Genomic DNA, 26,075 nt, shown 5'->3' on the forward strand with positions numbered 1-26,075 from the left:
TCCCACGTGTTGTAAGTTAGGCATTTATCGTGAACGCACACATACAGAAGTCACAGACGGCTGAAGATCGCATAGGCGCGCACTTACAAATTAATTACCCTAAATGTTCGTGCCTATCCTTCCCTTGTCCAACTAACGCTGTCTTGCGCATTAGCGGGCGCTTTCTCTTGTCTGATATGATTTTAGTATAGTGCATGTGTGCATGCGATTATTAGTTGCAGAATTTGACATGATGGCAACCGACAATTGAATGCAAACTGCTTGATCACTTGTTTATGTACGGATGGTCTGCTGAATACCACATTGTTACAAGTCACACCAACTTGAAAAGTGGGAGAACACTTGGAACTTTGCTGATGTTGAAAAATACTTTTGCGCCCCCGAATGGCTGAATGCGAATGCTTTATTCCCGCCTCTATTGTTTCACATTGTTGCTAAAAATATTCCGGTTTGGTTTCCCTTGGGATGCGTTGCTTCCCAAAAGTTTTAATGCTATTAAAAAGTGTTCTGCTCGGCACAGGAGCATCGAAAACCATTATGTAGCCCATTGCCCGCCACCCTGCCCCCCCCCCCCCCCCTTCCACATACACGCATGCCCAGCTGAAGAACTGCGTAGTAATTAGCACCTCGCGCTTGTTCTAATAAATGCCTGTTCGCAGTTATATGACATTCCATTATAGACAACATTGTAGTTTGGTGTTGCGTTTTGTGCGTCCGTGTTTTCCGTGAGTATATTGTTGGGAGGCCCACTATTGCATGAGATAGGAATGAAAAGATTGCCGCATTTGAATTTTGAAATTGTTTGTTAAGAAGTCCAGCAACTACGCACGAATTTGCGTCTAAAGCTGCGATAAGTATGGGAGCATTAAGGAATAAACTTCAGTGCTATTAAATGTTGGGCAAGCTTATACATCACAATGCGTTGGCGGGCTAGTTGGTGCGAATCCATGAATACTTTGTCTAGCACAAAACAAGAGACACAAGAAAGACGACAGGACAAGGTGCCTTGTCCGGTCGTCTTTCTTGTGTCTGTTGTTTTGCGCTAAACAAAGTATTCAAGTTTATACATGTTAACTCTGTGAAAAATTTTTTTATCTATACTCGCGGGCAACTTTCTGTGGCAATGAAGAGAAAGGTACAGATGCAAGGCGTGCACAAAAGAGAGCGCTTCTGAAGAAAGTGCCACACTTTCATCCGCTTTGTTTGAGCTAGGGAAGACAAAACATAAACAACTTGTTTGTGTTTTCATGCAGGGCCTACGCTTCTCGCTACTTCTACAACACGCCACTGAGTGTTGAAGTTGCCTTATTTTGCGGCTTCTTCCCTTCCTTGACTGGCCAAGTGTGAAACCGTCATACATGGAGGCTGCCTTAATTCAGCCTTTTTTTCTGAGAAACCAAAGGTGCAGACAAACTCTGCCGGACTACTTGACACGGGAACACGTGTGCAGAAGCTCCACTCACGTAACTTTCCCGTGAACGCCACTGCACGTTTTTCGGGAGAATAGATGTAATGTAGTCTTGAAGCTGCCTTGGCTCATTTCATACTTTCCTCCCTTCAATAAAAAAAATCAATTGATTGCCAGTGCCGTGTTGTCCTCTTAATTTTCTATTGTCGGGATTTTCGTAATGTTCTGGATAAATCGCAAGTGTCGACTACGGTGTAACCGTGGTGTCGACTGACCGGTGAGGCATTGACAGTGATAGCAAGATTTAACCTTGCGCGTGAGCTCTTCGGACAGTGTTGTAACCATATGCAGGTGTCTCATGTTGGTGCAGAGCAGCACACTACGCTACTCCTGAATGGCAGAAGGTACAGCACCATGGGAGTTGCCAGGCGTCTCAGAACGCGGGTGTCATGAGCGTCGCCAGTGTCGTGTCAGGCGTCGTTCGTCGACACTTTTCTAAAACGAGACCGACGGCAAACTGTCGGCGTAAGTCAGCGCCCCATGAAATATTAGGTCAGTAAAGGCCACTGGCACCAGTACTGGTGAAATAACGGGCGCTATAACGTAAAACTATTCCAAACGTTTCTATTCCAATTCTGCAATCAGCCTCGCGCGATTGGTCAAAAGCTTTTTTGGACCACCCCCATTTCACCTGTCTGTCACGCGGCGTCACGAAAACCGTGATAGCTCCTTACCTGATACAACGTTTACACACGGATTATGCATGATTTGACCGAACAAAAGAAAAAGAGTTATTTCTGATTCGACGCCTCTTCGTCATTAGCCCTGGGCTATTGGTCAAAAGCTTTCGGGCTGCGCCCACTTCACCTGCCTCTCAGGCGACGTCACAAAACCCCCAAAACTCGCCGCGTCAAAGTGACGTGTACGCGATAAAGATACTATAATATGCCGAACAAAACTGAATTATCTTCTGAATAGCCACAGGCTACCCCGTTCCGAAAGGAATAAAAGATGGCTGCCGCCGATAGCTCAGGAACTGGCTATTCGCACCTGCCGGAGAGCATGGGTTTATTTGCGTGTAATAAAACTTTTAGCATGGCCGTGTAATGTTTTCGAGCACTTTTGGCACGTTTACGACCTCGTTCAGCCAACCCTTCTGTGCTGAGTATCCGTTTTAGCGTGATTCTTAAGCTTCCGTTACATGCAGCCGCGATTGTCGACGAACCACCGCAAGCTAAGTAAGGGAAAGTGGACCAATCGCAGACGCCGGCACCACCCACTTCATCCCGTTATCGATTTTCAGTGCAGTGGCTCGGCCCTATCAAATCCCTCTCCACTTGAGCGTACTCCTCGCCTCTTGTGAGCCAATTAGATAAGTCAAGCCGCTGAGTGTAGGGAATGTTATTCGTTTTTCAAGCAAACCAAAGTGACCTCCTATGAACGAGGAGAGCGTTTGATTGGTCTGTTCAGACAACCCTGCGGGGGACCTCCCGGTGCTTGAGTCGGTGGTTACGCAAATTCGACGTCAGGAGATTGGAATAAAAACATATTGGAATAGTTTTACGTTATAGGGCCCACATTACTTTCATATGGCGAGCCCTAATATTCTTTGGCCTTTCCTTAACGATTTAGGATAAAAGACATACGCTGCGAATGAAATGTTTGGCTGTCCTTTCCGCCATGCAATTGCCAACATCTTGATGAGTTAGTAAGTGAAGACCGTAAAACTTGGTGAGACCTGCTTTAGCGTTCTAATAATATAGCATTTATTAGCATACCGAAGCATCCACACAAACCACCACACCAACGGCGATGCCGCCGATGACTACGGCAATAATTTGCCCGGTGTGTCTATATAACTGTCATTGTAATAAAATGAGTCCCACGGAGTTTTAGACATCGAGGATTCAGTTTAGGGAATGTTATCGCCAGATGAATAAATGAACTCGAAGAGCTAGTACAAAATAACGCCAATGGCGTAGAAATGAATAAGCATTATTTGGCGCGCAAAGCGGTTTGGGGGCGCTATTTCTAAAGTTTCTTTATCATGCATGGTATAACATGCGAAGCACGCTTATTATAGACATGAAGGGGACATTCTAGAGCAGTGGCACATTCCAGCGCATGCTTGAAGCGAGCATCACACGTTAGACAGGATAACGGTAGGCGTATGGGAGTGTGGTATGGCAGTTCAGCATGTCCATGTCGTGGGATACGATGTGGCATGTCTTCCAAATGTCTGCGTTGCTCACGTTCACCGCAAGACAAGCCCCGAAGCGCCTGTTCTTTTTTAATGTTTCTTTTTACAGTTTTGTTCTTACGGCGCCCATGAAATAACCTCCCAGTAGTCAATTCATACGCACCCGGTTCCGACACGAAGTTCATGTCAATGCCAGACGTGAGGTTGTAGGGCTCTGAAAAAAAAAAAAAAGAAAGGAAGATGTTTCATGCAAACATTGCATGAAAAAGTTCAATATCAGGAGAACAAAGAAAAAGCCCCAACTGGATAAATCGAGGCTATTTGTTGGTTGCGCATCTTAGGATGCGTTGAGTAGAGATGAGTAAGACTTAGCGAACTGTCACGTAAACTGGAGCCATGCAGCTGTGATGTGTAGTCATAAGTGATATTCGCTGCTTTGTTACCGCGCTCTTCCTTCTTCTCGACCTCTCCTATTGTTGTCTTTCTGCAAAGCTAGGCATTGTGCACATGTGCTCTTGACAGCAGCTTATAAATGGGCGACGTTTCTTCGACAGTAAACCAGTTAGTAGTGTGCGCTATGCCGTCCTTCTATGGTGTGGTCAATTGAGGTTAGAGCAGTCGGACTCGGTTGTACTAAGCGTATAACAACATGGACCCTTCATTAGTGCGTATGGACATTCTCATTTGGAAATTAGTTTGAGATGAAACAAACGCAATCATGGACAACAAAGCGTACTTGGAAGGAGGTTATGAAATTGAAAGAATGCATTTTTACGCGCTCCTAAGTGGAACGTGAGACCGTACATTGCGTAGCTGTCGCTTTGACGTCAGGATGCTAGGTCCACATTATTGAAAATCATGTGCACGACGTGGAACGAGGACAAATCACTGGTGAATCAAAATCAAAACACCACAATCCGGCAGATGGAAGATGAAAATGGAAACTGAATTAATTAAAAAAAATTGGCGAACAATGAATCACACTACTCAATCCACTAAACAATGGAGCGAGACAATGCGGGAGCTAGCCTGTAGCGAATACTTATACGAGAGAAGAACTTTTGATTACCACGGGTCAGTGATGGTGAGGCCTAGGTCTACTTCAGAGGGTAAAACGGGGGCGCCGGACGACAGATTGAGCTTGCCTGTCTGTCAAGGGTATCAAACATTGAAAGTTTCCATTAGATATTTGCGGCGTTTATTGCCCAAGAAACCTGGCAAGTGATATTTGTGTAATGCGGCTGTTTGGGCTTGGTTCGTACAACATAAGGGCCAATTGCAGCGCGAGTATACACAAGGACAGTAGAAACGAGACGACGGACGGTTGGAAGTTGGTTGGAAGTTAGCGCTCGTCTGTCGTTTTAGCTTTAGATTTAGTTTACCACTTTAACGAGGTTATTAAATATTGAAAGGTTCCTTTAGATATTTGCCAGCTCTCTTACCTAAGAGGCATTGCAAATATTTGTGTAGTGTAGCTGTTTGGGCTTGTTGGTACAACATAAAACAGAAAAGAGGAGAGCAGGTTGCAAGTTGCTTTGCAGTTAGGGCTCGTCTGTCCTCTCGTTTCTTCGGTCCTTGTGTATATCTGCGTTGCAGTTCACCAATATATTGGCGTGTCAGGAGTAAAGGTTTCGCCATCCTCAGGTGGGCATTTGCAGGTTTTAATGCCTTGAACCTACTGTATGAATTATTTTCGCGTGTTCTATAATTTCGGTAGACCTTTACAGAGCACCGCAATGTCTGAAACTAATGACGATTAGCCAAGCTAAACCCTTCTGGAGTGAGCCCAATTTTGGACTCTCAATCACTCTTCAACAAATCGAGTTCTGCCACTGACGCACGGTACAGCTCACTTCAAGTACTCTTGTCAAAGTGTCACCTCCAGGCTGACGCTATCAGTGCGCGTGCGCTGTTGATCGTGGGTGAATGACAACGCATGAAAAGTAACTGGGTTTGCCAAAACCCAGAGGTCCGTCGAGGAGCAATAAGCTACAAGGCCATGCAAAGAAATATTTCTTTTTTATACTTAACTTACAGGCCCCCTAATGGAACTACGTAGGGGTGTAGAAAAAAGATTATTACCTTCTGCACCGAAAGGAAAAAGTGCTAATCAAGCAGGGGAAGCAGGGGTACACAGGGGAAACCATTGCGCACGTCTTTAATCTTGAATATGTGTGTGACAGTAATAGGCTTAAACTGCAGAATGATGTTGGTTGCGTCAACATTATTCGTCGCTGAAAATATTTTTCCGTACGCAATTTAAGTTTATATGTGCGGATACACTGTAGTGTGTTTTCAAGCTTCCAATTTTGATAGAAGAGACATGAGTCTCTCATAGCGACTTGCAGGCCAAACAATATAGCAATATTTTTTTTTTAGACTGCAACCACAATACTCAATCTCGTGTAATATATCATACATGCTTACTCTAGAAAAACGTTATTTCTCAAAAATAACAAGAGGTGCGAAAATTATAGTGGAACATTTATTGTTTTTCACATTTGTGGCTTCAGTGAAATATTCTGCTAATGACGTTTTCCGTCTATTACCAGATTAAGTTTGCTGCCCGGTGGACTGCATCTGGCAAGTAACATTTACGAAAGTTTTCACTGCGTACGAACGAGTAAAATATGAGTTTGTATCCAACAGATCATATCTTCGTAGATAAACGCGCTCACTGAACTTATCACAAACGACAAGATCTCCCAAAACCACAGGAATCATGCCAGCATCGACTGTACCAGTGAGTATATAGCCATGCTTTGAGTGGCAGGATTGGCCCGGCAAGCCGCTGTATATTTTTAAAAAAATAGGCCAAGTAATTGGATGAAGCATATGAAACCTCTCTGCCCACGCTTATGTAGGTGGTCGAGCTCCACACAAACGTTATTTGAGGATTCTAAAGAAGCGGACAAAACTTATTTCTCTGACAGTAGTTATGACAAAATTATGACAAAGTGAGAAAGTTATGACAATTACCACAAAGCTATGACAAAGTGGCCTCCTGGACTGAGGAGGCCACCCACCTTTGGGCTCAAGAAGCCTCGTCTAGCGATGAAGTTTATATCTCTTTCACCCAATAGACCAGATTTTCTAACATAGCCTTACAGGGCGAGCATAAGTCGTCAATTTGACGACTTATGACGACTTAAATTTGACGTCAGAACATTGGAATAAAAACATATTGGAATAGTTCTACGTTATAGGATCCCAGGCTGCGATCCGCTGCAGCCCGTGCCGTTTCCAAAGCCCTCTCACCATCATCATCACCGTAACAGAAACATTGCGGCTGCCTAGAGACACTGAAAATTCTGGTCTAGATGTAGTCGTGTGCAGCTCTCCATGCCGCTATGATGTACATCACCGAAGAGCCTACAGAGAAATGGGTCGTATTTTGTGACTCAAAGGCAGCCCTTCACAGCATCAAGTCCGCATTACGTCCCAGAACTTACGAGCAAATGACATCTGAAATCAGGGAACTGCACCACCATGCTCTGGAAAGTGGACACCACATTATATTTCAGTGGATTCCTGCTCACTGTGGCATCGTCGGCAACAACCTAGCTGACAAGGCTGCCCGGTGTGCCCACGAAGATACCAAGACGCGTCCAACACCTTTGGCGAGGTCGGACGCTGCCAGAGAACTTCGCCAACTTGCGCGTAAGAAGTCCCAAGATCTCTGGATTTCAAGTGGCCTAAATTGCAGATTACGTAAACTGGACCCCACGCTACGGCTACAACTGCCATCTAGCCTTCCCCGCGGCGAAGCAACCTTGTTGTGTCGCTTGTGGCTGGGAGTGGCGTTCACGAACGCATACTCCTACCGTATGGGAATGGCCGAGAGCCCGATGTGAGACTCCTGTGGGTGCGAGGAGACCATCGAGCACCTATTGTGTACCTGCCCTCGCTACGATGTCCAACGCCTCTCTCTGCGGGCAACTTTACGCAGACTGGACTCGAGATGTTTCACCGAGTCAAAGATACTCGGACCGTGGCCACACCCGTCACTAGCTCGAAAAGCGATTCGTGCACTAGTGCGGTACTTGAAGTGCACGGGCTTAACAGACCGTTTATAGTGTCCTTGTGTATGGTGTCGCTCCCACACGTACTCAGTGCTTCCTCTCTCCCTTTCTTCCTCTTTCTATTCCCCTTTCCCCCACCCCCAGTGTAGGGTAGCAAACCGGATGCTGTTCTGGTTGACCTCCCTGCCTTTCCTACCCTTGTTTTCTCTCTCTCTGGTCTAGAAATCAGTTGCCTTACAATAAAGCAAGAACTGTCTTTTTCAGCGTAAACGAAAAAGAAAGAAAGAAAGAAATACAGCGTACATCTGCGCTCAAAGAATCTCTTGTTCCGTTCAAAATAATTTTTGCTGTCGTAAAAATATGAACTCCCGGTTCCTAGTTGTTTTTTTTACAGAGTTACATTTTACACTGTGCGCAATAGTTTCGCGCGGTTGCCTTACTGCAAGTCCGGGTGCACTGTAGCAGGGTGTGGAAGTTGTTAGCGTTGCCTTGGCATCCTCCGTAGATGAACCGCTCGCACTGCTTGGTGACGTTGTTGTAGTAGTAGCGAGGGATGTAGGCAAGGCACGGCCCGGGTTGCTTGGGCAGGTGGCACACGTCGTTCGAAGGCACTGCGTTAACGCATAGATTTGCCACAGCACTCGCTGACCCCCGTTTACAGACAAAAAAAGAGAAACGACGGACGCTACAATTGCTTGTAAGAGTAATAGTCCAGCCATACCTGACGCTGGGCATAGTATTGGTGATGGCCTGCCACTGGCAAAGAGCGCTTATAGTAACGAAATGCTTGCGTTTCATAGAGTCGCCGAATCATTGTCTAATTTCGAAAGTGTACGCTGGGCGGGCTTCTAAATTGTAATGGGTTGCGTTAATAGTGCAGCTGCCGGAGGCATGCGCAATAGATGGCATATGAATAATTTCACGCTTCAGTGTGGCCATAAATGCGTGGCGCGTGTCGCCGAACTGAATTGCTTGAATTTGCTTGAATGTCACTAAAATCGTCGCTAAAAATATCTAGTGGAGTAGAAATAAAGCGGGCACTTTGGAACACTGTAAGATGGTGTATATAACCCACCGAAGCTTTTCGCGTTCATCCAGTATCCATGCAGATGAGGGCTAAAGGGTACATTTACCGGCGCGGTGTACAAGGCATCTATTTATTTATTTATTTATTTATTTATTTAACATACATTCAAGGCCCGAAGGCATTACAGAAAGGAGTGGGTGAACATAACAAAAAAGTTGTGCAAGATAAAGAGACATATTCAATTTTTTTTAATAGTTAATATAATATATCCACATAACAACGGGCCGAGACGCGCTGAAATATTGCTTTTACCTTCAGATTGTACGGTTAGCAAAAATCAACAAACAAAAAGCACAGATAACCTCATTCTTTAAGCCCTAAATTTAGCCACTTTGGCCTCAATATCCTTGCAAACTCTGTAGTTCTTGCCGCTCGCATGCTTGGAGGTCTTATGTTGCTAACGCGGTGATGGCAATTATGTTATCTTTATGTACGTCAAATAATTCGATTCCGCCGGCTCATCCACCCGAAAGCTTCATGCACTTCTTACTGGGGCGTACAAAAATCATGAGAAGCGAAAGCGGCGCGTACTTTTTCGCGTGAACGGGCCCTGCCGATCCGATGTGTATGCCTTCCTATACATTCGACTTTTCTTATTAAGCACCTGCTGCCTTTGATATTTTTCCATGCACTTTAATGCAATTGACTTTGTAAGTGTATTTACGGTTGCGATGGCATTCGAGCGTAATTATTGACACCGCAGATCGTGCAGCGCTTAGATTGATTCAAATTCGTGTTGTGGAAAGTAAATGAATAAAGCATCACTTTTGTGAGCACAATGTGAAGCTAGCACGCTGTGAGCCACAAGCGCGATGCGAACTGTGAAGAAAGCTGTTGCTTCACATGGTCACAGCCAACGCGCCCAACAGGCACGTTGGCACGCTCACGTGTAGTTTGGGAATAATAAATTACATCCTAGAAAGCCCTTTTCGAAGGTACTTTCTTAACTTCGAAGTAACTAAAATGTCGCGAATCGTTCTGTCACGTCAGGCAAAAAAGTCGCCGGGCACCAAATAGAGGAGTTAGTCGCTAATCAGGCAATAAAGTCGCTAAACCTAGCGACAAAATGTCTGAAATAGCAACAGTGGACGCCTTACAGCGACACATGGGAAGTTAACAATGCGGTAGTTTTGCGCGTATTTGAACCGTACTTAAATATTAGTTTCAAAGTTGAGGTTGTGGATCGGAAACATTTACACTGAAGATGTTGGGCCAAATTCACGGAGATCTTCTTTCGTAAGTGCGAGCTGCTTTTGGTTGGCCGCCTTCGTTAGTGACATGTCTGGCATGGGAAATGGCTAGAACTCTTTCTTACGAACTATTCCGGCGTAAGCGCTCTTTGCCAATACAGGCGCTGGTGATTTATTGCGCTCGCGAGTACTCATGAGCAAGACTTAATTCTGCGTTACTGGCGTACGGAGGTATTTTCTTCGTTTGTCCCCCTTTTTTTTTTCTGCACGTCTTTCCTAATATTTAACAGATATGCCGACAGCTATTACGCAACAGCGGTCCTTTCATTAAGCGTACCTAAACAAGGACGGTTAGGATTCCTGCGTAGCTGCTTTTCAATATTTTTTTTTTAATTGCTGGGTTAGGGAACAAAAATATAGCGCGTATTTAAACGATAGCTCCTGAATTTTTTTATTATTTAATTGACGCTGACTATCCTATAAGGCAACGTTTCGCACCTGCAGAATTTAATTTTTATTTAGTTGTTTCCATTTCATGGGCAACCTGAGAATGTCCTTATTGGACAACGCAACAACATGTTAACCATGGACGATTGTGAACCGTCAGTTACCACTGTCTAGTAAAAGAGAAGGGCGACATAATGTTAAACATTATATTTACTTTAGATACCAGACGGAATTAAAACTTGTGGCCGTTAAAAATGGTGTTAAGGGAATTGTTGAATGGGGCAACAAAAGAAAATTACGCAACAAAACGGGCGAAGTCACATCTCTAGTGGTCCTTACCTGTTTTTAAACAAATAATAAATCGCTACCTTTTATAATAAAAAAAATTCACAGCCCTTCCACTATATCAAGATGGAAGACCAGCGAAGCTGTTTAGCGCAGGACACGGAAGTGACCCACAATATTGAACAGAGGTTGGAAGATATTTATTGTCCCAATCTGTGGCCATCGTGGCGATACAGGTACGCGCACACCTTCGCGAATCACCTCTGTTATTAAATGTGTCCGTCACCTACTACTACGAATGGCTCATGCCGCCTTAAGTAACGGTCCATACCCATGTAAACGCGGCCTCCCCATTACGACAACAGAACTGAAATTCTACGCTGGAATGGCGAGCGGCAACGGAGCCCGCTGTCGCAGACGACGACGACGAACGCGGGAGAAGTGGCACTAGCGCGTTTGAGCGGTTGGTGCCGAGAATTATTAACGTGAAAGCGTTAAGGGCCCCGTGTCGTAGAAAAGCCAGCGTGCGCTTCCAACGTCGAACGTCACTTCGGCATAGATAATTTAGAAGCCATTTTCGAACCACGCATGCCGACCACTCTTCTACCACCGAAGTGGCTCATACCTTGCCTTTCATTCTTTACAAAATTATTCCTCACTATATTGAGAACGGCAGCTCACAAACAAATGTATTGAAAAAAAAAAAAAACACCGACAGGGCATATATTTTGTGCTAACTCTTCTCAGACTGAAATAATATTAATAGTAGTGTGAAACAATAACAGGAGATCGACCCACATAAGAGGCCGCGTTTCTGCCAGAATGCTTGCCTTCTTGCTTAACGTTACATAATCTGCAGTTGCCGGGAAGCATGAAAGGCAGTCAGGGTTGTTTGAATGCTGTCGCGTTCCCCTCTTAAAGACGAAGCTCAAGCTTGCTCTAAATTTTTAACAGTTCTTTTTGAAAAAAAAGTGCAAAGTATCTTTTTTTTTCAAGAACATCTGTTCTTGCCCTTGTGCCTGGGACCTCTTTGGGTCCCACGTGTGACAAGGGTAGTTCAAGGGGGCGTTATAAGTCCCCTCGCATACAAGGGTACGTGCCATTGCACTTGGACCCTTTCTTCGCTATCACCAGGATCGGCACGCATAATGATTTGTTTTTGTCAACATCTCGGACACATGTTTTTCCAGATTCTAGCCGTCCACAGCTTCGCTGTAAAAATTGGAAACTAGAAGAAATATTATCAATTAAGTGGACACGACATGGGTGTATTGTAGTCGTCGAAAACTGAGGGACAATTGCGGAACTTGGCATTCAGTAGTATGCACACAGAACATCTGCTGCGCCCCCTGCACGTTAATGTATTGCGGAGCGTTTTACTGTCATAATTTACGATTAATTCCATTATCGGCTTTTTTCTTCGTTTTATATATATATATATGTATATATATATATATATATATATATATATATATATATATATATATATATATATATATATATATATATATATATATATATATATATATATATATATGTATTCGTAAGTAAAATAAATAGTGAACATCGAATTGTGTTTTCGCGTTAGAAGTTTTCTTTGTCACAGCCATATACTGCACGGTGTAAGAAACGCTCTCTTGGCTAAAAAACTTTTGTCACGGCAATCTAACCTTTATTCTATGCGTATAGATATAAGTGGTCTCCGCACCCTCACTGACGGTGGGTGTACTTTCTGTATAACGCATTCCTCTAAATGCGTACGCCTACAAATGTAAAAAAAAAAATCGATAGACTGATGGATATTTGTGAGATGCACTGTTATGCAGGGCCAAACGTTTTTCTTGGAGCAGTTCACATCATAACACGCCCAGACGTTTGTTCAGCCATGGAGTGTGCCGAATATCTTGCAACGATTGGTTCCATACAGAAATTATTCTATGATGCGCTCACTTACCGGGCTCCGACACCAGTTCCGGGATAGAGATGATGCCCTCATGTTCAGTCGTATCTGTGAAAGGAAGCAAACGTCAAACAAAGAACTTACTTTCCTTGTTTCTAGTGGAGTCTCTAGACCCAATGTTAGCCTGTGCCGTAATACTCTAAAGAGGTTTTTGAAAGAGTACTATATTAGATGAAAGAGATAGCCATGAAGCGCATTTATTAGAAACATGCAGTGCAGTCAAACAGTCTGCCGTCCATCGCTGGCAGATGCCTGAACAATGCCTAACGTTTACAAAATCAGAATAATCACATTCTCCACGACCGAATGGTCCCACAGAAGCGCACAAGAGAGAGAAACAAAAATAAATCTCATAGCTCGTGAGGCCTCTCATGCTGTTCATGGATCATGTGAGTTCGGCGCCGAGGAGTGATATAACAATTCTGAATTTTCACTACCAACCACAAAAAATAAATAAACGCAATTTAAATTATTGTCCGCTAATGTAAGAGAACGAAAAGTGTAGTGGCGTAGTCCCGTTTTAGTGCAAGTTCTATTTCAAGCTCATAGAACCACCAAAACGTTTGTGTCCATTATTGTTATTGTTATTTTTAATTTTTGTAATCGGCACACTACAGTAGTAGACAAACCCAATCGGCTAAAGTACCAATGGTTGTACGACACACCGCACACCGTCGAATTCAGCTCAAAGAGCTCGATTTTGGGTGCGAAGAATAGTCCAACCTGCAAACAATGCTTCTCTGTTGGGCATAGTTGTGAAATTTTGCCCTTATTCGAAACGTCACCAAGGCAATAGCCTTAAAACGGCCTCTGCAGAACTGATTTGCCAAGACAATAGTAGTTGAAGGTTTGTTCTGGTGCGCTTTACGGAAATATAGCTGTCACGTTTTTAGGCCTTCAAAGTGCAGTGACCGACCGTCACCCATGGCCGTACCGTCGCACGTGAGAACAAGCAGCGGCTGTGGCAGAACGTGCATGTATGTGAGCGAGTGAGCTGGAACACACCCTTGGAAATCAGGATTATCAAAATGTGACACTCTTACGAAAACAAAAAACGCACAAAAAGAATGAACTGTAAGAAAAAAAACAGAATGATAAAAAGAATGTTAACTTGTGTGACCGCCTTTGGGACACGTAAGGACGTTATAAATAAATGGCATGGTGGATTAAGCAGCCTTGAAATAACTCAAGTTGATTTTATAGGGAGTATACAAGTGGAACTCACTGTAGGACTCTGCCAGCCGCCGGGTTGCCAGGACGTATTCCTCGACCAGCTCTGTGTAAGAATACAATTCATAGAGAATATGAGGTTTGAGAGGAGGGCTGCTTTTCGTTGTGGTCCCCGTAATTCTATAAATTTCAGGAGATATTTCGGAGACCTATTTACTACAGTTACCCGTCTCCTTTAGAAGCGTCTCTGCACTGACGCACTCGCACTGATTCCGGCATTTATTTATTTATTTATTTATTTACTTATTTATCCAGCTATTTATTTATTTTTGTTTATGAATGCTGTTTTTGTCTATTTAGTTGTTTGCTAATTTATTACCTGCTGGTTGATTACACAACATCGACTAAGCTGGGTAGCGTAGGGAAAGAAAAACAATGAGGAAGTATAAAGATGTGAGGTAGGTCGACAAATATGGATCTGCATAGCTGAAACACACACAGAAAAGCAACAAACACAACATGATATCGTGGCAGGAATGTACACATAGTTAAAGTTACCAGAAAGGGTTAAAGAAAGGTGAGAGCTTTGGCTCAGTAGCACATGCGAAAAAGGCAGCAGTGACGTATTTAATATAAAATGGTTAGTATCAGATATAGCTTTTCACATCGTACTCAAATCTTCATGCAACCTATGTTGCCACGAAATGTTCACCAGCCGTCTTATACGCTTTTTCTTTTGCGAGGATCTTACATGAACTTTGTAGCTTGCCACTGAATATTGTGATATCCTTCCTGTACTAATGTGTTCGTGGCGCTGTAGGACTTTCAAATAAATGAAATGTCACGCAAATACCGCTTGGGTACATCACCTGTCGATGGGTGCCTGCAGGTCGCCATGCACTCTTGCTCAGTGGGGTACTTGTTGTCGGTGCCGTCGCAGCCGCCATAAATGAAAGTCTTACACCGACCCAGGTTGGAGTCGTAGGCCCAAAGGGTGAAGAGAGCCATGCACGGTCCGGTCTCGGCCCTGGCGAGACACTTGGCCTCGTACGCTGTCTCAGCTGAAAGGAGAAAATGCATTCAAGCTCAGGCACTTCGCGAGGAGGCGTAATACCCGTCATGCGCGTTCAGCAATGCGCTCGCATGAGTCGGCACAAATCTAGCACCGTTGAAGGTCATCAACAAGCCTACTGAACTTCACTCCAGCTCAACACACCTAACAATCATCAGTTGCAACAGCAGACAGTACGAAATACGAGCGCTGCAACTGCCCATGTCGTTGGTTCATGGGCTCGGAACAAGCATAGATGCTGGCAATTCCTGTTGCATAACTTGCTTGTACTTATTTTTCCTAATACAGTCATGATAACGCTTGAAAACGTCTTCCTACTTCTGACCTTTGCAGCGATGTGAAGAGTGCGGGTGATCATTGATACAGCCGACCACCCGCACTCGTGACCATCGCCATTACACCGGACATAGGCTAGGAAGTTCCAACGCAGTTCAACATAACGAATGATCTGCGATGCCCATGCTATTGGAGTGCAGGATAACAAAAGATGTTGGCTTTGGCGAGCTCGTCAAAATAGCGTTCTTGTTTCTGACGACGCGATTCAAACTGGAATTAACTAGCAGTCTGTGCTTCAGGTTCCGTTAGCATCGTAGAAATGGGCAGTTGCAAATGGATAACGAAACACGGTAAAGAAAATCAGAACCGGCGGCCTCCAAGTACCGGCATTAAATGCGGTATTACTTACGCGGCTGTTAACCCTGATATTGTGTGCGTGGTTTTCACCATAAATCTCAACTGTGCCGCGGATTTCAATGAAAAATGTTCAAGTTAATCAGAGCCCATGTTTTCTTAGAATTCGTTTCTAATATTCTGTTCATTCCTTGTTACACATCTTTCCAAGCAAGTGATAGAAGTGACAGTGAGGGCGAGCTTTTGTTCGAGTCAGTAAGACCAGCAATAAAGAAAATCCACAGGTAGTATTGCAACATCCTCGTGCTGAGAGAGAAGTGATGTGCAGAGTACTGGACCAGTTGGACAATCGTCCACTTTCAGAACTGAAAGCTTTAGGCCAATGCTCCGAAAGAACATCCGCGTTGAAGGCATTACTCGCGCTACTAAGGTTCTTGCGGTTCACGGGGCTTCACGACAGACTCTAAGAATGACGCCCCCTACCGCTCTGTAGTGTACGCGCTTTGTTCGTGCTTGTCTCCCTTTCTTTCTATCTCCCCCTTCCACTCTGCTTCTCTTTCTATCCCCCTTAACCCTTCCCCCTGCGCAGGGTAGCCAACCGGAACTATCTCTGGTTGACCTCCCTGCCTTTCTCTGCATTATTTTCTCTCTCTCTCTCGATCCCCTACGCGAAAATGTTCTGCTGAAGGCCCGCGTTCATTCACAAGACTAACACGTTACCCACACAAATACCGGCCGCATAGGTACCTCTTGAACATTGCTAAGCATACCACGGAACACGTCCGAATGGATTGCCGTGTGCTTGAGATGCAATCGCTTATCAACGCTGCTTACAAGCGCCTTAACACATGCAGCAGACATCCAATAGACAAGTGAAAATGCGTGTGGAGAAACACTCGTTGCATGTCGATGCTTCTGTCTTCGCAGAAGACACAAAAAAGGCGGTGCTATAACCTTCTTCGCTAGAATTGCCACGTATGCAGAGTAGATGTCGCATTCTAAACGCTATTGGATTGATGACAGTTTTGAATGATTTAAAGGAGCTATGTGGCTTTTTGAGGCAAGCGACGATGCTAAAGAGTGGAAACAAAAACAGTTACAATCTGATTGTGGTTATTGGAAGAGATTTGTGATGTACCATAAATCCGTGCAAAAATGGTGCACCGGCGGGTATACATGCATATGTAATAGAATCACAGTCAAAGAGCGACTTGCTCCAACATTCAGCTAACGTCTCTGAGATTGCTTGTATATATGGAAGAAGCCGAACGCCGTTACGTAATCCACTTCCTGAAATAAGCCTCCTGCTTTTTTTTTTTGAATTTGTGTTTCTCTTTCTTTGAGTACACCTAGGTCCTCGCTCGTAGCATAGAACCACGAAAGAAAGAACGGCGTAAAGTCGAGCTTCCCCGTCTTTGTTGCCACGCATGGCTTCATAAGATTGCGTCAATTCCTGGGAGTGTCGACATGCCCGGACTTCGTTGCGATGACCGTCCTACTTAATCATTTTACCGCTCTTGTCCGTGACATGTCTTGCCTGTCAAACAAGCGCACGCTGTAGCCACCAGCAGGACCCGGTGCTCCCATTTCTTTGGTAATCCTCGCGCAGTCGAGTCTAAGTAATTCTAGGTGAAATGGAATCGGACAGGCCTCGTAGTATGTAGGGCAGGTAAACCACGGACTATTAGCGTTACAAAATGGGTACCGAGGGAAGAGAAGTGCAGTCGAGGACGGCAGAGAACTAGGTGGTGTTTTGACAGTGGTGAATTTACGGGCATAGCATAGTGTCAACTGGAGCAAGACAAATGTGTTGGGGATCGAATATTTTCGTCCCACAGCGGACATAAATAGGTCGATGATGACGTAATTCTGCTCGCAACTGCACCCGTGGACAGAGCCTGTGCCCATAACTTAGCGACGCTATTTTATGACATTGCTCGCGAATGGCCGTCGTAATTATGGACCACGTAGCCAGGGCACTTCGGTTGTACCAATACTCACGAGCGCAACTGGCCTTGCATTCTTCGACCGTCTCGAAGTTGTTGCGGTTTCCCTCGCAGCCTCCGTAGGTGAACTCCTCGCACGTATTGGTCGTCGTGTTGAAGTAGTAACGAGGGATGGATGCACGGCACGGTCCTGTGTCGCGTTCCATGAGACAGGCGAAGTTGTGCACTGCATGGAAAGGCGAGCACGTGGCCACGTGAGTACTGACCTTGCCTTCGTGTGCAAACTGCTGCAAACTGTTCTGGAAGGCCGAACAGTAACGTGCATGTCCTTTGCGTGTAAAACCGCTGGCGTAGTGAAGGGGCTCACATTTGCGATGCTAGGCTTTGACCGAATTTGCAACTGCTGGCGCAACTTTGAAGTAAACTATGCTAGGACTACAACTGATTGCGTCTACTGGAATGAAACAGGCTACTATGAACCGCACATTTTAATAGTCGCATTCCGTTAACACAGGAATGTTAACTACGCACGCGCGCGTCCCTTTCAGTGAAAGTAAGCTTACTAGACATACACGTGTCTCATTATTAATTTGTCAGATTATTCCTGCATAAGATCTCTGGCCATATGCTTCTTTTAAGGCGACGTACAGCGTCGCCTTGAATTAGTACATCGCACTTCGTCTGTAAACGTACACTTAGGCTGCGATTTGGCTCGACGAAACGCATTATATGGTGCAGTAAACGGAATTGTTGTTATTGGGTACTTTACAACTACGGTAGGGAACCGTCACTCCTTCCAGTCACGCACTCGCTCCATCAATCTGTTGCTGCAATTCTCGTTCGCTCGTTACTGCCCCTCGCTGAAGCACCCATATGTGTCGTACGAACCGGTGCAGGTGTGAAAAGATGCGAGTATGGACGCATGAATTTAGGCAGGCGATTGCGATGGTTAGAACGACAGAAAGCTGAGCTAGTTGGTAAGGATTCATTATGCAAAAAAGGGTGAGGCCTGCAAACAGGACACAAGAGTGGACAACACGAACGCCGGCGTGTTGTCCACGTGTTATCTACACGCCTCACCCTTTTTTTCATAATGATTGCGACGGACTGCATACCCGGAACGCGTACGAGACGAAGGCGTTCCGCACGCCCTTGTGTTATGCTAAGCACACGGCACGGCCTAGCAGTCTCGAACCGCACATCGATGCGGGCGATACAGGAAAAAAAAAAAAAAACGCGTTTGCGCGTGCTTTTGGTGCCGGTAAAGAATCGTAGTTGCGGAAGGCTATTGGCGGAGCACTTCGCTGCGCTGTCTCTCACATCCTGTACGTCGATTCGAGAAGGTAAACTGCACCTCTCACTCATTCGATCGACAATCAGTCGATCTGTCGATCAAGAATTAATCGTTATTACTGCATGCTGTGACCGGTAATAACATACCAGTTATACAGCAACAGAACGTGCGTTCGGGATCGAACTATTGCTAATGGAAATACTCGCGAAACCAAATTTTATGGGCAATTTAAAAGATTATGAGCCACCGCGGTAGGTAGAGCGTTGACAGAGTTAGGCCGTTCGAACAGTCGTTAGTTACGACACGCATTTGCTCTGGTTAACTGCTTGATCCTTTGTAGCCATTTACACACCCCGTACGGGAATACGATCGCTGGATGCCGCCTGACTTGGCGTGTATTTAAAATTTCCTGTCTAGCCAATTCACCGAACGTAGTGCACAGTGCGAAGCCCTTTTATGTCCACTGCGGGGTCAATCTAATCTCAAGAGTAAACTATAATCTGGACATCTGAGATATGCGTGATGTTTGTAAGACAGCAAAGAAAACAGCATTCGTCTCGTACCTGGAATCGTTGCATTTGTTGCATTGAGGTTCAAGGACACTGAAAAAAAAAAAACGTACATTAGAGGGCAGGAATCGACTGGAATCAACATTAAGACATAAATTACGAATAGAACATTACGAATCAAGCATTACGGCATGAATCAAGTGTCTTCCTATTTTGTTGCAATGTGGAGAAACACTATAAGTACAATAAGTGAAGTAAGTTCAGTTCAAGTCAGTTTAATATACTAAAGAGCCCTCCATGAGTGTACACAATAAGCGGGGGCACTCAATTCTGACTCACTGCTGGCTTTGTTATCTAGTAATTTCGCGGGCTCGCGCGTAAATTTACGTGAGAACGTTGCCAACACATGTGAAACCACTAACAACACAGAAAACAGCAGGACGCGCGAGCTCGAATTGGTCAGGACGAAAGCTGTTGTTTAAGAATATTGAAGACGTTGCGTATGACCAGACATCGCCGTTCTCGCTGGGAGAATTCGTGAAGAACGTGAATGGGACGTCATAGTCCCCGCGGCTCGGTTTATTGGGGAAGGAATAAATAGAGTAAACTGGGGAAAGAGGGAACACGGCGAAACGAACAGAGGTGGTTGCTTTTTGACAGGCATAATTGACGTTATTTGTCATTTTACTGTAGTCCGCTCAAGTACATCACAGAATGTTTGAAGGGGCATTGAACCACCCCTTGAGCTTGGTGAAAAAACACAGCCCGCGGATGGCGTGCGCTGCTGTGAACAGATCAGGAAAATTTTGCAGTCGTGCGCGACCTATGGATCTAGCGAGCGGAGCGCGAAGTCACCTTTCCCTCAAACGCTCTATTTTGAACTGAAACCTGCTTCTCGCTCTTTTCAGGACACTTTATTTCGTAATATAGCAGATTCGCATAGGCGACTGGTATTGGCCAATGACTGTCATCGGTCAAGAAGGACGTTTGGATCAGTGCGCTGCTTCCTACAGTTACTGCGTATATTTATTGACGCGGTTAAATAAACAGGCTGAAGTAAACGAATATATGCTTTCGAATTTCAATAATTATTACGCACTTCTCGAAGAAGCCGACTATCGTCTGCTCACGCTCGGCCGCGGCCACCTGCGTAGAAATTAAACTTTGGCCACCCTGCTTATCGGTCTCGTAGCCGTTGGGTCTCGTCCATTTCGACTAGTTTTGAACACTCAACTAGCCTCGAACCCCGCGATACTTAAGGTCATACCACACGGACGCTCGCCGGCGCGCACTCCCTCCTGGCCGCTTCTGGCCAGACGCCTTGAACGATTTTGCTTCGTCACGAGCCGTAGTATTACTCGCGAAACCAAATTTTATGGGCAATTTAAAAGAATATGAGCCACCGCGGCAGGTAGAGCGTTGACAGAGTTAGGCCATTCGAACAGTCGTTAGTTACGACACGCATTTGCTCTGGTTAACTGCTTGATCCTTTGTAGCCATTTACACACCCCGTACGGGAATACGATCGCTGGATGCCGCCTGAATTGGCGTGTATTTAAGATGTCCCGTCTAGCCAATTCGCCGAGCGTAGTGCACAGTACGCAGCTCTTTTATGTCCATTGCGGGGCCAATCTAATCTCAAGAGTAAACTATAATCTGCACATCTGAGATATGCGTGATGTTTGTAAGACAGCAAAGAAAACAGCATTCGTCTCGTACTTGGAATCGTGGCATTGAGGTTCAAGGACACTGAAAAAAAAAGAAACGTACATTAGAGGGCAGGAATCTACTGGAATCAACATTAAGACATAAATTACGGATAGAACATTACGAATCAAGCATTACGACATGAATCAAGTGTCTTCCTATTTTATTGCAATGTGGAGAAACACTATAGATACAATAAGTGAAGTAAGTTCAGTTCAATCCAGTTTAATATACTAAAGAGCCCTCCATGAGTGTACACAATAAGCGGGGGCACTCAATTCTGACTCACTGCTGACTTCATTTCGTAACATCCAACTTGCGCTACAGAATGCGCAAGTTGGATGTGGCTATACTATCCGTGAGTGGAGATGGTGCAATGCAAAGTCGGTTTTCACCCACGTCGCACAGCCACACGGCAACATATGAGCGCGAGCGCGTTCTCGAGCCCTGTCGTGCACAAAAGCAAACGATGCAGTCGCATGTAGCCGCGAGTTTCTGCGTAGCGTAGGTGCAGCTGCCACCACGGGGTGCCGCCACAAGTCTACTAGTTGAGCGCACTGCGGCTCGCTGAGGAGAACCGCGTTTGGCACATCATAGCAGGCCAGAATCGGAAATAGCGGCGTCTACGAGAATATCCAAAATCAAGTTGGAACTGTGCGCCATGGTGACGTTCAGTAGACTCAGCGTTGTGGGCGCGCGCCGCTCTGCCGTATCCTTCGCAGAGCAAATCCCTGAAGACGGAGCGGAAACATAAGGAACGGTGTGTTCGCAAAATGTGTCCGCTTCTCCTGAACGCATTGAAGAACTTTTTGCGCAACGTGTTTCGCAAATAGCCTAGTTCAACTTCAAGTGCGATTCTCGATAAAAAGTGGTTCAGGGCCCTTTTAAATCTTAAAGACCTGTGACCCACGTAGTTTTCATAAGGACATTGTTCCATTTGGTTTTGGCAGTGCTGGGGCGTTGCTTTTTTATTCTGATTGTTTTTGGTGTTTTAGTTGAACTTCGCTGCTGTACCCACTACCACGCTTCGCGCGTTACGGTTCCAGTCTGCACACCTCTGCAGTCGCAATGCACGTCTGCGACTAATACTACTGAGATCCGTCACCATTTCCGCTTTCCACGCAAAAAGGACCAGTGTCACATATTCTTCGCAGGCAAATTCTTCGTTTGCGAATGCGCATTAGCACAAGACGCACCCTTGCGGGGCCAGGAAAGGGCTGTCCACGCAAGATTTCAGTGGTAAGGAGGGTTTTTAGTGTCAGTATAGCACAAGAACGCGCGTATTGCCGGCGTTACTTACTCAGTCGCCTGAGGCAGCTCGTTTCGCAGGCCTTCCTGCTTAGGTAATTATTCTTGTTTCCCTGGCAACCGCCGTAGATGAACTGTTCGCACTGGCCAGTCTTCACATTGAACCACCACCTGGGCATGTAACCCTTGCAAGGGCCCCGGTCAGCCGTGGGCTTGCAGGAGGTCTCGAAGTCTACCCCGGCTGTGGAACAGTTCATTCCGCATCGCAAAACATTAGATGATAAAAAGCCTTGCGAAAAAGCCGGGCAATTTCCTATCACCTCGACACACGTCAGCGACATTAATTTTGTTTGTCACCCATTGTTATTGCTGTAGCCGCTCGAGTTCTTTAACAAGCTTTCTAATAAAGAATAAAACCTTTTCATTACATCGCAACAGAAATATTGGCTAAATTAACCATCGGAACCAAACCGTCTTGCCCATTAATCGGGCCTGTGTGAGAATATCAGTGTAGTGAATACCAGTTAACGTAGCATTTTGCGCACAGAAATCTATTTATACAAATGCCAAGCAGTGTAGCTTGCTGTTACAGAAATACTATATTATAAATGCAATACATACGTATACTGGACGTCCTTTCTTTAACATCTAGTGCACCTAAATAAATACATATGAAAAAGATTACGATGCTAGTTTTGCTAACAAATTAGCATGTGCCCACTAGGTTTCAAGATTACTTACATTACGTACATGTAAAATGCTCATGCGTGCACAAACAGGGGAAAAATGAATGCCATCGTAATAAAAAGCGTTTTATGCATCAGGTGTACGAACTAACACAAAACCTGCGATGACATCACTTACCATTCAAGTTGAAAGCAGCGTATTCCGAGGTCACATTGTGAGGCGTGTGCTTAGTCTTGTTCCTGAGCACATCGTGGCGCACGGTAGCGGAGACGTCAAGCACACCTGCAAGGGCAGAGACTCATCAGCAAGATGCTTCTTTGGACGAGTTAGGAATGAACTTTTGAGTTGCTGTTAGCCGTGTCCCACAGAGTTCCACGTCATCACGCGATGTCATGTGCCGTTTTAGCTGGCGGACACACACACACAAAAAAAAACAGCGGAAGAATAGTGCACATTTTTTGCGTGCGAGTTGACGTGATCATATATAAGACTTCTAGCCACTGGTCACGTGAATTGCGAGGCCGCGGAGTTCCATGCGTCCAGATTTACTTCAGTTTTCAGCAATTCAGCCGGCGCTTGCTTTGACGATACGGAAGGAACGCGACACATTGCATTGAAGGCCTTCAGCAAAATCGTAAAGTACAGCGCGAACTTTACACAGGAAAAAAAGAAAACGTGATAGCTGTGGTACCAATACCTTGGTGACTTCGCGCCCGTCGTTATAGTTGAAAAAGAAAAACACAGTGATAATAAGCTATAATAGCTATATATACTAAGCTTATAATATATGATAAGCTTATAATAGCTATAGCAACAAATATGCGCATAAACATTTTGTATGCGGTGTGTCCTGTATGCAAGGTAGCATCATGAGATCATGAAATCTTGAAATTTATGCGCTTCCTCTTTCTGATTATCGGTTTGTTTTACGCTCTAATACGTTTTCGCACTAACATCCTTCCTTAACTTTTCTTTTTTGCCTGCTGCACATGATTTAGTTTGCTTTGCTATGTTTGTGATCGCACAACGTGTAGCACATGTTGCTATTCATATTTAAAACAGCGCCATAAAACACGGACAAGGTAGGACACAGGACGAGCGCTGTCCTGTGTCCTCCTTTGTCCGTGTTTGTTGGTGCTGTTTTAAATATGAATGATCCGTACCAACTTGCTCGCATCCAAACCATTCTGAGACATGTTGCTAACATGTATCAATTACAGACGGGAGGTACCCCAGACAGTATCTTTTTCTGGACTTCTTGACCCTTCCTAAGTATGTATACTCGATTTTTTTTGTACGCATAGTAACGAATCAATAAGTTTGAACATGAAGAAATACGATAGATGACGCGCTTGCGTGTGTGCTTGCATCCACAATGTCTATACAGCTTATAGTTTGACGGCATACGTCCCATTTGAAGAATAACCGCGATAAAGCACTAGGAGAGATATGAGAAGCATTTGCGATTGAATAAAAAAGTGAAAAAGATGAATTTGAACGCGATTTTTAGAGTTTGTCTCATATGTATGAGACGTCTGCTGCGATGACAGAGCGTAGGCGAAATTGCGCCTCTGCACCCTATTAGTTCGTGATTCCTCCTAAAGCTTTTACCGGCGATAAAATATAAAATCGTGGGCTTCACTGACTAAAAATGCGTTTTTCTATCACACTAATGTTCTTTAGACAACACCATGATCAGTGGTTGGAAGCAATAAGTGGATAACTGGAAGAGACGTCATAGAATATATTTGTGCAGCGATATTCAGAGCAATTACAGGAAGCGATATTTCGGATTTTCAGACGTCTCTATGCCACAGCCGTTGCAGAGATGTCGAATCTCCTCCTGTTTTTTTCTTCGACAATGAAACAATGCTTATTAAGTGTAGAAGAGGAAAGTTGTTGTGATGATCCTACACCTACGACTCCACAGCGTCCGGCTATGATGTACCGAACCCTGCACCTGCTGCTGCTCCGTGATGATCCTGTCTACCGTCGCAATGCCAACTACGACGGTCCCGAAATTCTGTTTGCGCTGCCTGCGACCACTCTTACCCACCAGCTTCACGATCCCCCAAACGCTGGATACGTCGGAGTATCCCCCTATTTCCGCCAAATTGTGGCACGCATGAGGCAAGCGAAAATAAGCGAAAATATTTTCACAACATGGAGGGTGAATGCGAAGCCAAGACTGCGTGTCTACAGCAACTACAACGCCTTTCCGACCATCGCCCTTGACGCCTCGCCTAGCGCCTGCTCAGATGTACGGGAATGCCCTGTAACAATATTGTTGCTCGCACAATGCGGCTAATGCCAAAACGCTACACTAATGAAATGGTCGCAATGGCGACATCTCGCATTCGTGCGAGAAGAAAAAAAGAAAGGACGCCGACCAAAAGGGCGTTGCTAATAAGTGTTACACATTTCTACTTATGTGCGGCAACCCTATGCACTTCTTCGCGCCAGGAATTTGGCCAGTGTTTAATAAGAACAAAGAGAAGGCTAGCACGTCGCTCGGTTCATGATAGTTACTGTACATAGCAATTGTAAGAATGATGACACAAGCCAAATCACACTGATCACAGCAATAAGCGGCTCTGTCAGATTACGTTATGTGTCAAATAAAATGGTTATTGCCTGCCATTTCTCACAAAGTGCGTGAAATTAAGACCTGTATTCGGAGAATGTTTCTTCGAAATGTTTTTTTTTTTTTTCATTGCGTTGGTACTATTATATGGCCGGTTTTAATCGCGATGGGGGCGTGGTTTGTGCCCGTTAGTGACGCTAAACAATAGCGATATACATATATTTTACAAGGATTTTTAACCCTTTAAGGACGAGACAAATAAAAACACGGGATAAAATGTTTATTTTCTCTATGAATGGGCAATACGCATCATGAATAATCATAATCAACAAAAAGAAAAAAAATATTCAGCAGAAACTTTTTCAGCAATCGGGGGAAAAGCCCAAGCACTAATCAGGAAGTGGGCTTCACCCCAAGCCATCTAAAGCTCGGTTTTCAATTTGTAGAGATAAGAATCACCATATGTAAACCATAGGTGTACATTTCGTTTGCGTTAGTGCTGTGTGACACCACTGCAGCTTGCTATCTCGCACGGGCCTGCCTCGTCTGACCTTGCTTTGAACAGACAGTGAGTCGCCTGCCAAACTTCTTCCTACTTGAGTGTTCCTGCTCTGAACCAACAAATAACG

General features: G+C 44.8%; 1 protein-coding gene across 1 annotated transcript in view; it reads right to left on the reverse strand.

Annotated features, from left to right (window-relative positions):
* Nucleotides 1-265: 265 nt before the first annotated feature.
* Nucleotides 266-26,075, reverse strand: part of LOC126534756 (kunitz-type serine protease inhibitor 6-like) — a 31,221-nt gene continuing 5,411 nt past the window's right edge. The window contains exons 3-11 of the mRNA XM_055072966.2: nt 23,040-23,144; nt 22,228-22,416; nt 17,473-17,643; nt 14,639-14,830; nt 13,825-13,875; nt 12,594-12,647; nt 8,071-8,241; nt 3,772-3,822; nt 266-291 (exon numbers count right to left, since the gene is read on the reverse strand). Coding sequence (XP_054928941.2) covers nt 266-291; nt 3,772-3,822; nt 8,071-8,241; nt 12,594-12,647; nt 13,825-13,875; nt 14,639-14,830; nt 17,473-17,643; nt 22,228-22,416; nt 23,040-23,144 — 1,010 coding nt within the window. The remainder of the gene's footprint in view (nt 292-3,771; nt 3,823-8,070; nt 8,242-12,593; nt 12,648-13,824; nt 13,876-14,638; nt 14,831-17,472; nt 17,644-22,227; nt 22,417-23,039; nt 23,145-26,075) is intronic.

The sequence above is a fragment of the Dermacentor andersoni genome, chromosome 7 (genome assembly GCF_023375885.2).
Source record: "Dermacentor andersoni chromosome 7, qqDerAnde1_hic_scaffold, whole genome shotgun sequence".
Lineage (NCBI taxonomy): Eukaryota > Metazoa > Arthropoda > Arachnida > Ixodida > Ixodidae > Dermacentor > Dermacentor andersoni.